This window comes from Micropterus salmoides, unplaced genomic scaffold (assembly GCF_014851395.1).
Source record: "Micropterus salmoides isolate LMB-PRFRI ecotype aquatic unplaced genomic scaffold, ASM1485139v1 Ms_hic_scaffold_23, whole genome shotgun sequence".
In the NCBI taxonomy this organism is placed as follows: domain Eukaryota; kingdom Metazoa; phylum Chordata; class Actinopteri; order Centrarchiformes; family Centrarchidae; genus Micropterus; species Micropterus salmoides.
In genome coordinates, this window is record NW_024041484.1 from 6,975,106 (window position 1) to 6,987,702 (window position 12,597).

The 12,597-nt window shown below is 40.6% G+C and overlaps 1 protein-coding gene and 1 pseudogene across 1 annotated transcript in view; one reads left to right on the forward strand and one right to left on the reverse strand.

Moving 5' to 3' along the window:
* ptprz1b (protein tyrosine phosphatase receptor type Z1b) overlaps positions 1 to 4,607 on the forward strand; it is a 63,912-nt gene extending 59,305 nt beyond the window's left edge. Inside the window, 7 exon segments of the mRNA XM_038738752.1 lie at positions 108 to 201; positions 497 to 570; positions 701 to 829; positions 915 to 1,067; positions 1,184 to 1,326; positions 1,411 to 1,546; positions 1,695 to 4,607. Of these exon segments, the coding sequence (XP_038594680.1) occupies positions 108 to 201; positions 497 to 570; positions 701 to 829; positions 915 to 1,067; positions 1,184 to 1,326; positions 1,411 to 1,546; positions 1,695 to 1,838 (873 nt within the window). The 3' untranslated portion in view covers positions 1,839 to 4,607.
* A 62-nt stretch (positions 4,608 to 4,669) lies between these two features.
* Positions 4,670 to 12,271, reverse strand: LOC119918167 (annotated as a pseudogene).
* Between the last annotated feature and the right edge of the window lie 326 nt (positions 12,272 to 12,597).

Consider the following 12,597-nt stretch of genomic DNA (forward strand, 5'->3'; position numbering starts at 1 on the left):
GTTCTCTCATTTGACCTTTCAGGCATTCAGCCAACACTCAAATTTTTATCATGCAGTGTACCCACTGAATGTTGCAAATGTAATCGACTGTTTTTGTTGGGTTTCAGTTGATCAGCCAGCGCCAGGCGAAGCACGCAGACTACAGCACTGCCCTGAGAGACGGCAATGCTGAGAGGAACAGAGCCAGAGCTCTGATGCCTGGTAAGCAGGCCTGGTTTACTAACTGCTTTGGGTCCCCAAACCCACAGAGAGCCCCCCAAAGTTCCCTGTGTGTCAATTTGTTTGTGGCAATTTATTGAATTGTAACTTTGTTTGGGGATATGCAGCTACTGAAGCACAACATCAGCTGACATGATGAGGGCCTGCTTTACAGTAGAACCTGAGTAGAAATCTACTTCATTCATTACAGCTGATATAGAGTTTACATTTTACATTTTCTCTGTTCTCTTTTTTCAGGTGTCATATTGCTGACTCATGTCTTTGTGTTTTTGTACAGTGGAAAGATCAAGAGTCTGTCTGACCGCTTCAGAAACAAATGTCACAGGGTACATCAATGCCTCCTACGTCATGGTAAGACATCTGGAAGTATATATAGATATATATTTTTTTACTGTTTTATTTATTAAAGGACACTTTAGCTTTTCTTTAATGCATCAGCAAAACATTTGCTAGAAGTTTTATGCTGCTCGTGTATTCACAGGGATATCACCACAGTAAGGAGTTTATAGTGAGCCAGACTCCTCTGAGCAGCACGGTGGCAGATTTCTGGAGAATGATCTGGGAACACAACACACACACTGTAGTCCGTCTGCCAGACACACACTTTCAGGTATAACGGGGACACACACACACACACACACACACACGTACTTTTAAACACACACTCTCACATGTTTTTCTGTTTTCCTTTTCAGAGTGAAGAGGGGGAGTCTTATGTTTACTGGCCCAGTAAAGACCAGCCAATGAGCTTTGAGGGGTTCACTGTCTCGTACTCGGGGGAGGAGCATGTCTGTCTTTCCAATGACGAGAGACTTTTAGTGCAGGACTTCACATTGGAGTCTCCACTGGTAACACACACATACTCACACATAGTATACTGCATGTTGTACTGTGTATATACTATATATATGTATATATACATATACACATAGATAAACAATCTTAACCTCTCCTTTCTGTCTAGAACAATTATGTTTTGGAGGTGTGTCAGTACAGCGCCACCTGCTGGCCCAACCCAGACAGTCCCATCAGGAACAGTTTTGATCTGGTCAACACAGTCAGAGAGCACAGCAGACATTCAGATGGACCTACAGTCATACATGATCCGTGAGTACAACATAGACAGGGTCACTCATTGATTTGACATTTTTGTTACTTTATTTGTAGGGGTAAATCTGTGTCTGTGTGTAGGTTGGGAGGCGCTACATCAGGGCTCTTCTGTGCCCTTACCACGCTTTCCAGTCTGCTAGAGGAGGAGGGAGCTGTAGACGTCTACCAGGTGGCACGAATGACTAACCTCATGAGGCCTGGTGTTTTTAATGATATAGTAAGCACACACACACACACACAATAATGTAATTGTACCTCAGAAATTTACTAGAAAGACATTCCTCAACATCATTTATAAAGAAAGTAGCTGGTAAGGGGTATTTCTATAATAAAATATCGTTCAGAATGTGTTTTACCCCCCACAGGAGCAGTACCAGTATCTGTACCGCGCTGTGCTGAGTCTGGTGAGCAGCCAGGAAGACCAGAGAGCCCTGCAGAGTCCAGAAACCAATGGATCTGTACCACTGGGACAAACTAACATCGCTGAGAGCCTGGAGTCACTCATGTAGACACACACACACACACACACACACACACACACACACACACACACACACACACACACACACCAGTGTAGACTGAGGTTCTGCCCATCATGTGATGAGAGGATGAACACAATCATTTCTGTGTCTGTGGTTCATAGCTGCGTCCACTGTGCATGCTAATGCTTTAAGGTACACTATGCTCAACAATCATTATTCAAATTACAGAAATAAAACCCAAGAACACAGTATAGTCCAGTAAAACGTCAAGTAATCCAAAACAGCACTTTAGCTGTCTGATACACAGTGACTACACCTGAAGGCTTTTTGCCATTCACAGGTTGCTGTTTTTTTATTAAAAAACAGGTGGCCACTAAACAGGACTGGCAGGTTTAGACAAGCCATTTAAATAACCTTGATGTTTCATACTGTCAGTGTTAGCATGCGCAGCAGGCTAAGCTGCAAAATCTGCTGGACACAGAGCGTTTTTCATTTCATGTAAAGTAACCAAACATCTATGATATGACTCATCCTTTGAAAGAGAAAAGGCAACACTTTTTAAAAAGGAGTCCTATTTTGGGGGTAACTAATGGCTGTATTAATGGCTAATAAATCATTTGCAAATACTTTATAGATCAGTTATAATTCTTTAAATAAACTATGTTTGTGTTGCCAGGTTGCAGTTATTTCTGGAAAAGGACTGCAGAAGAAATGGATCAATATCCATTTAGTAACATCGTATTAAAAACTGCAGACTTGCTGATTAAACCCTTTGTTAATGGCTTGTTAACGTTTTAACTACATACTTTATTAGAAAGTGACTGTTTTTACAGTGTAGAAAGAACAAACACCAGCCAATTGCATTTTTTGGCAACCCAATAACGGATCTATAAAGCATTAGTAAATAATGTATTACCCATTAATAAAGTCATTATTTACAATTGAGAAGTCATTTTATAACCATTTCTCTGCTTTTCCAACAAGAACCTGCAAACCTTCCAGCTGTGTATCTGTTGCTGGTCAGCCTGGAGCCTAATGCAGCAGACAGCCAGTAACCTTTTGTTGGCTTTCACTAAAAACTGAATGAAATAAACAAATAAAATTTAAAAAAAAACATCAAAAAAGAAGTTCTACCTAAAATGTAATTGGAAATATTGAGAAATTGGAAAAATAAGATTTTTCAATGTGATAGAAGGAGTGAGCTATTTGATTCCAATAACACATCTACCTTAAATTCATAACTTGTCTATTTCTTTCTTTAACATTTCTTTCTCTTATTTGTCGCTTCTTTCATTTGACCCTTTTTATTGTTACTTTTTGCTTTTTTTCATTGCTCATGTAAAACACCTTTCCTCAAAAAAATTTAAATAACTATCAATAAAATGTTAAACTGGCGAAACAAACAAAATTAAAGCAAGATTTATGAAAAATACAGTTGAAAGTAGAAGTAGCTTTCAATGTTAAAAAAAGGGGAAATGATGCAGGAAAAGACATTACCCTAAACCCTTGTTTTTCCTACCTAATATTTTATGCACTGCACATTAACCAGCAGATTGTGGGGCTCAAACTACCGTGTATCCTTATCTAGAGTAATGTTTTGAATAACCAAAATCTCTTAAGGCTTCACTAGTGACAGTAAAATGACTGCGGGTGTTTACTGCTGTTGAATGTCTCTGTTCATGTCCTGTCTGACATCATGGTCTCTGGTACCTTGTGCCTTTTGTAATTCATGTTATTGTACTTTAAACCGCTTTTGATACAACAACTGTGTGACTAATATGCCAAAATAATGACCTGTGACTTTTTTGCATCTTCGCTCGTTACTTTGGTGTGTAAAATCCGAGAGGAGAGGGGAAAAATGGCATTGGGCTCAGATGTAAAAGATGTAATCTAGGATTTAAAATGATATTCCACACAAACACACGCGTGACAGGTGGCTGTAAAAAGTTTGAATCTGTGTGAGTTAACAATGGACTCCAATGATAACGTGTCTTCAGAATATAGAAAAACATATATCAAAACATCTCTAACCACTCCTGCGACAGAATAATCAATCACTATAATCAGCTGTAAGAAAATCATGACATCATTCAGCTGAGACAGTGGTCACATTGTTTAGACAATGACACAAATTGGTGGACTTCTGTTAAACCTTACTGGCACGGACTGAAAATGAGAGCTGAGACTGTGGATCCACGCAGGTCTTCTGCCTCCCTGTGCCACTTGCTGTGACTGTTTTTATTTTTGAGGGAGGGCGTCAGACACGATCAATCAACCTCTCAATCACTTGTAACATTGCAGCTTCTGTCTGTGCCACTGTTCCACTTTGTGCCATTTGTTTAGCTCACGTGGGGATGCAAAATGGCACAAATCGTTTAGAGGCTCCTGCAACTGAACCAGACAGTGATTTGAACCAGATCTAACTGTAATGTGTCTTTCTGTTTAAATATCCCTGAATACATCAAAAGGCCAAATTACTGTATGTTTATACTGTACCTCTATATATTTTCTATTTTACTATAAGAAAAAAAGTGATTTTCTAGTCATTTACACATATATAACTGTGTGGATTCTATTTGATAATTTTAGCCTGGAAATATTGATCATGTTTATAGTTTTAATGGAATGTTATCTCTTTTTATCTTTATGATTACAGTAGCATCTTAATGTCTATACCCGTTTCTCCAGCCATAAACTGGTGCAGTCTGTATATAGCAACATGTTGAAGCAACATGATTTAAGATTTTTTTCAAACCTTGTGTATGATTTAAATAATTAAAATAAAATGTTCTACTCTCAAACGTTTCCCTTACTTTTCTTAAACAGTCTCAAACATTCAAAGACACAGGACAAATAGGTTTATTGAGTTATCATGCTTTTATTCATACTATAATACACTATATTGCATTGTCTCCCCTGATCGACCTGTACATGACATGATGGTAACGATACACAAAAGATAAATAATCAATGCACAACCATGAACGGTTACCAAAGATTAAGTCAAAACCAAAAATATAGATTTCTATAGAATCACATTAATATTTGCCATACACATTATACTGTAGCAGTCACATAAGATAAAGTGTATATAGTGCGTTAAGAATAAACCTCGTTACGCAGTGAGATTATTAGTTAATTTTTTTTTACTGTTTCTGTAAACATGTCAAGTTTCTCAAGCATTTAAACCCTAAGCAGATCCCCATCCTGCCGTTCTCTCTGCATCGATATAACTCTGTGAAGGTAAGTACAAGCGCATTCATTCAATCACTTGCTTCTAAAGCCTCACACACCTGGGCTCCCACACCCCTGTCAGTTTCCTAATGATGTTTGTTATGTTTGCAGTGGGTGTGTTTACATGCGCTCTGTACTGGAGTTAATATCACATTACATAGGCTGGGTTTTTATTTAGGATATTTACACAATTTATTGTGTCCTATGTGCCCTAATCTGTCTCTTCCCATCCTATCTGTCAAAAATAGGTTAGTTTTACGAGTGTCTGCCTTATGGAGGCTAGAAATGGTTTTATAATCTTTTCCTGCTTTTGAAATAAAGTAAAGCCATCAAAACACACGAGGGGAGATAAACCACAGGGGGTGGGGCCAAACAACTACAGTTGTATATGATTTTATAGAGGAACAAGACAAACACTGAAAATCTCATTTTATAATTTGTGGAAGCTAACTTTCTCCGGAAACTTCTTGAGTAACATGAACCCTCATCAACCCTCACCAGTAATGTTTCTTTGATTATACACACACATATTGTACTTGATAAGACACAAGGAATCCTATTATGGCACATTAAAATGTTAGAATCAAAAGCAAATACATATGAATTCCTACACTGAGTATCTTTTCAGTTGCCCCCTACAACTGCTGGGGTTCCAGTGTCTTGCTAAAGAACACTTCAGCAGTGTAGATGATGGCAGACAAATCCAAATCAAGTCCTTGTGTCAGTCTTCAGTAACATACGCTACGCAATTTTATATCCTTTGTGAAATACGTATTAATCACAGTAAATTCTCAAATGAAAGCAAAAAAAACAAAAGACCAAGGAAAAATGCTATTACTACAATGGCTGTCAGAAAATTTAGCTTAATAAAACCACAGCATTAATTCCATCAGCACAATGTGTATTTCATTGTGCTTCCTCAAGCAACTGTCGGGGAAACTCATCACTTAGCTCACTCAAAATAAAAGCTATCCAGAGTGAAGTGAAGGGAGTGTGTCTCCTGAACTGCTGGAAATGCTTCGAATGTTTAGATATAAAGGCCTCTCACTAAAAAAATTTGGTTAAAAAGTTGAGGTAAATAAAACCTCCGGGCCACTACTTGTGAATTTATGGTCTACATTTGTTTAGTAACTAATTATTACATGATAAATGACACAAAAGCAAAGTTAAAATATATAGTCTTGTGCAAATGCAAGTAATACAGGCAAGAAAATACTTTGTATATATCTTTACATATATCACTTTGGGAAAATAGCTACATTCTCTACCTAAAATGCTACAGCACCACAACCTCCACCTGTTTCAAGCATATGAAGAGAAACTGAAAATAATCTGAATCTCGCTCTCTCTCTTTTTGTTTTGTCATATTCCTGTAAAATCAGTCATGAAGATGAACTCCAGTCATAGATAAAACCCAGCTGATCTGCTTTATAATTTAGTTTGGAAAGAGCGTCCTCTCAGGAGGGAGACGTGGCGGTGCTCTGTAGCGTTAAAATGTGGTGTTCTATTAACAGGTAGTGATTTATACCACTTTAAAATGTTACATCCAGCCCCTTCCATAAGCGAGAGAAAGGGAAGTGACTTGTTTTAAAGCAGCTCAAACTGTCTACAAAAAGTAGACGCTACTGCTATTTTGTTAACAAAATATAATGAAGCATATTATTACACATCATAACTCCATAACCCTGTGTGTACTCCGACAGGCTGTGCTCATTGTTCCCTCTTCTTGTCTGCAGCCCTAATTTCCCTGACAACCCTGTTGGACACAGAGGAGAAATTAGACTTTAGAATTCAGCTGTGTTTGTGTGTGTGTGTGTGTGTGCGCGCGCCCTTACAGAGTTGGCTCGTTTGCGTTTCCAGCAGTCTGGGTTGAGTCTTTTCTGTTCGTCTGCGAGGGCTTTGGCCTGCACCGTGAACACCCGCCGCTCCTCACTTCGCATTTTCTTCCACCGCTCACCAAGGAGGACGCTGATCGCTCTGAAACACACACACACATTACCTTCGAATCAACATTTGAGAAACGCCGCTGCTTCACAACACACATTTAGACACAGAGCACGCCCACCTGTTGTCCTTGCCTGGGTACATCTGTGTGTACTCCACCCTGAACTTCTTGGCGAACAGCATGAAGGCGTTCATTGGCCGCTTGCACTTGATTGGCGTGGCGTTGCTGCTTCCTGCTGTGCTGGCATGCTGGCTTTTGGTTGGCTTTTGGCGAGGAGAGTGGGAGGGGCCTGGACTGTGGTCGTCTGCAGGTTTAAACAGATCCACAGTTGACAGGTTTGTTTTCTTCCTCTTTTCTGAAACACATCCTTAACCTTGCCTGAGTGTTTATTGATGTATTTTGCAAACCGAACGCTGGCTGGTCTTAATGTTTCTGCTTATTCACACAGTCGGCTCTCTTAAAATTTAGAAGATTTGAAGAACAGCACCTTGTAATGTGTCTCTGTCTGGAGAAACTGCTTCCCCGCTGGACCTGGAGGCACGTCGCTGTCTGGCCATACTGCTCAACACGTAAACCGCAGAGGAGTCCAGAGGAGTGAAATCGTAACTGAGGAGGACAGACATAACAAAAGGCTTTTCTATTTGCTGATGGGCTTTCTGTTGCTTTAGGTTTAGGACAGCACTCAGCATTAATATTAAATCATTTTCAGTTAAAAATATGTGGATATTTACAAGTTGCAAAGTTTAATGGAGCATTATACTGTAAGCGCCTATTTTACCTCCTGAATGTGTCAAAGACCAGTGAGTCGTCGGTGTGTTTGGCATCTCTGTGCCCTGGAGGAAGGCACACACCTCCCACCTCCATTTCATAGCACGGTATTCCATGATGCACCACGGTCAAGCTCGGATAAAATGACGACCACCCTAACGGAAAGTAAGACTGAGTGTAAAGAAGTCAGTTTCATGTTTTTCACAGTTAGTGTTTTCTCAGTATCGCCCCTACCTTTGTTTTTGACGTAGAAGGGGTGATCAAGTTGGCACCGGGCGGTCATGGGGGCATGTCCGAATGCCCCGGGGTCGAAGGTCAGCTGTAGGACAGCGTGGCCAGACAGCACGATCTCTGAATGCTCCACCAGCTGCAGACCCTCAGAGCCATAACTCTGCAAAAGAGCAATCAGTGTTTTTACTAATTATGTACGGTTACTTTATTTTGGTGGATCGTTGCTCATTTTTGCACACAGACTATATATTTTCATTCTCCACCATTGGCAGAAAAATGACGTGCCTTCTACTCAAATGTTACAGATTGCAGCTGTTAAAAATACATTAACACTGAACTGAACAGAGTCCACATAGCACTAAAGAAGGAAAATCAAATCAATAAGTCTAAGTGAAGCCACAAGCTTCTTGCACAATGTACCATTACATCACCAGAGTCTTCCTCAGCAGAGTCCAGGTCCTCCACGTCCTGCCATTCCACATTAGAGCCACTGTGGAAACGCAGATGAGTGCCTGATGACAGAGAAGAGCTGCTCTGAGATAAAAATAATGGCCTCAAATTAAATCTCACAGAGAAGCCTTCTGATTGATTCACCTAGTCACACTCAGCGTGTGCATGTGTCTACCTTTGAGAAAACAGTGCCAGGCGGTGGGTGGCCAGGAGACGCTCCAGCCCATGTCTTCATCATCGACAGAGAGGATCTGGTCGACACTGCAGAGCCACATTCGCTGCTCTTCTGTGGAAGCATGAAGCGGTAGCATTATATCATTACTCAACATTATATTATGATAAACAGCTGCCCATAGAGCCAAGAGCTGTATGTTTGCACTCTAAACAAACACTGCAGCAGCTCATAGCTTTCTCTGGCACATGGCTTGGAGGTTCGTTTTGGTATGTAAAAGACAATAAATGACACTCAAATTTAAAAAAAGGAGTTCAAAACTCTTTTGAATTGATCTTCAGATACCATGTTCACATGAGTGACAGTGAGTGATGATAAAGCAAAGAGTGGAAGCAGGTAAACATGAGCTCTACCCTGCTGCGCCGACACTCCCGGCCATGACCTCTGGGGGGCGACAAGGTGCTGCTGGAGAGAGGAGGAGGAGGAAGCCGAGCGTAGGAATGTAGATTACTGCTGGCGCTGGAGAGGCAGACCGAAGAGGAGCTGGAAATGACACAGGATTGTAAGTGGCTCCTACTGCCAACAACACAGACAATCCCCTAACTTGTAGAAGCAAATGTAGGACAGAATGATACTTTTGTAGGTCAATATGGCACAAGTGGTGTTACTGTAAAATTAAAGCTTACAGAATATCTTAATTCTCCTTAATGTTCATGTTGGTGTTGTGTCAGACAGTCACTTTGGTGCAGCGCTGCATTTTATGTTGTTCTTGTGAATATTGATTCTAATTTTGGTATGCTTAAAAGCAAGGTCATAGCTACCACTGAGAAGGTCATCTCCCTCAGTATTGTCTCAGGAACTTTCAGGTTTTTAACAGTCTGAGGATTAGTTTACATTCTGCAATTACATACAAATGGCATATTTTAAGCCTTATTCTGAGTCTAAATTCTTACATTTGACTGTCATAGGCCCAAAACATTGTGTAGCAATAAAGCTTTTATTACTTCACCAGAATGACATTCCTGTCATTGGGCCAGGATTTCAAACTGCATCGTGAAACTGAGTTGTGCAGAAAGATAAGAACTTACAGAACATAAATTATAATAACAGTTAAATTCATTTAGAATATGTGGGAAAAGAAAAACTTTTTTTAGTGGCTTCTTAAATTTCTTAGGAGGCTGAGGATGCACCGGGTGACTGCAGAACCATGACCTCAGTATTTCTAAAATCTTGGCTAAGGCCCTGCTCACAAGTTATTTTTGTTTAGATCTGTAACATGGCTGGGGAGACACATTCCAACCTTATATACAATGTTACATTCATACCTTTCATCTGTGACATTCAAGCACATGGGGAAGTACACAGAGCACCTACCTGCTGTGAGAGGGCTCCTGGAGCAGTGGACTCTGAGGTCCGGTGGCGATGTGAGCTAGCTGCGTCAGCCAGTGTGTGTCAGGGGGCTGTGTGTGCACGTGCCGCTCTTGGTGGGACACGCCCACATCCACCTGGTAGACAGGTGGTGCTGTTGGCTCTGCCTCCTCCTGAACTTCCTGTAGGTCTGGAAGGTCGTCTAGGCGGAGAAAACGAAACACTAGTTGATAAGTTTGAAGTGCACATGTGTTATGCCATTCATCCATCCGCTGCGTTAAACCCGGTGTATGCCCGTGCCTTTATGTACCATATTCCATGTAACTGTCGCTGGTGGGGAAGCCAGGCGAGGAGGGGAGGCGTTCCTCGCAGCAGAGCAGGGTGTGTGATTGGTCTCCATCTGCATCCATCCTCACTCCTGAAGGGAAGCCCAGCCAAACAACAGGAGATTAAAGTGTTGGAAAGATAGATAGACTGACGATAGCCTTTAGAATTACGCAAATTAAATTAAAGATGTCTATTTCCCAAATGGTGGTGTGTTTTCTGAATCTATTCCCAATCTATGTTGACTAGTCTGTTCTTAGAATATTAATATTGTCGCTATTAATTAATCACTGATTACTTGTTATTATCAAATAATAATATAGTTAATATTAAGGTTTGCAAACAGCTTTCACAATTGTAGAGATTAGTCTGGCAGTTATAGGGAAACTCTACATGAAGATCTTTTCTAAATCACTGGCGTATCCCTTTCAGAGTTTTGCGTCAGTAATTACACAGTACAGACACATTAACTCTGCAGTCCACTGCTCTGTGGTTACCTGTGTTTTCACCCTGAGCCTCTGAATCTCGCACGTTCTGGTGTATGGGGTCGCTGGACGGTACAGCTGGGGTCACCACCTCCCATACCATGATGTCCACAGTCACTGAAACATGCAGACAGCTGAATAACTATAAACAACAAGTCTCACTTGATCAGCATCATAGTTTTTTTTTATGTAAATGATTAGATTAAAGGTCAATGGAAAATGTCGTGTAATGTCAGTAATGTTTAGCTGCAAGTTATAATAGGTAAACATTACTGACATCTGTATCAGCATTAGCCTTATTCCAGAATCCCATGGGCCAAAAACCCACTATTCCCCCACCCCAGCCCCCCCACGCACACACCTTTGTTCCTCTACAACAACATGCCTTAACCTTAACCCTTACCCTACCCCAACTGTAACCTGAAAGCAGTCTCTACCCGTGGGGACCTCAATTTTTGTCCCCGAGGTGACACAAGTACCCATCGGTTAGTGTCCATTCAAGTTTAAGTCCCCACTGGGACACATGAACATGACACACACAAACCTAATCCTTCACTGAGCTGTAATGTATAGGCTATTTATGGTTGTGGTGACATAAGGAGACATAAGGTAACACTGGGCTGCCTGCCATTACATAATAACACCGCTAAGTTTAGACACATTCTCAGAGCTCCTGTATATATACCACTTCACTATTTAATGGAAGAGTGCGGATATAAATGTACACACAACACTTTGGGATGTTCTGTTTCTAACACGTAAACATGATAAGAACTAGTTTATTATCTATTTCACAATATTGTCATGTGACTCCCTCTTGTTTATAAACTTTCAGATCCTGCACGCATGCGCATAAAAAGCCCATTCATTCAGTTGAAGGCAGCGATAATACATTTAAAGCAAGTAGTTCAAAATGAGTAAAAAGCACGAAATTAACCATCCAGAATAAACGGACTATCGTTACACTAGCCGCTGCTGTTAAATGCTACTGGTGTCATCGTTTTTTTAACGCTTCGCAAAACTTCAGACGAAGCAGCGTTATTTGTTGTCACGAAACAAAAAGTACCGTTGAAATACTGAAGTTACGTCGACGAAAACGAGAAAAGGCGTTGGTGTCTGTGTTTTAACGGACACATGAACAAAATCAATGAGATTCGGAGTGTAGAAATATGATTAAATACATTAAAACGGACGAGCCATCCGACTGCGCAAAAGCAGTTACAACACAACAACTAAAGCTAACGTCAACAATGAAGCGTCAGGGGGAGAGCAGCGAAACTGCAGATACGGCAAAAAATAAACGTTGTCAATTTCACATTATTACTCGTGCGCCAGGTTCAGGGGGAAATCATTGAAATAGCGTAATCATTAATCAAATTCAACGCTTTAAAACCCCGAAATGATTTCAATGAACTTTCCTTAACTCACCAAAACAGTCGCCTTGTACGGGGAAAGGGGGCTGGTATAAACACATTTCCTCCAGGAATGCTATTGGCCAGAACTGATGTCAATCTACAGATTCTGTCATCCTCATTGGTCAGTGTGGTGCTGGCTCGTTCTCTTCATTATCATCGCCACAACAATAAAACATAGGGTGGGTGGAAATGATGAAAGATGGCTAAACCAAAAGTACCACAAGTGACAATATCAAAACATGGAATCTCCTGTACACTGAGCATATTTTTAACACCGGGTTCAGGCTGTGAGACGACATGATAAGTAGAAAGTAAAACTATTAAACAAAATCAGAATCAGAATCAGAATCTGGTTTATTGCCAGGTACATTTTCACATACAAGGAATTGGTATG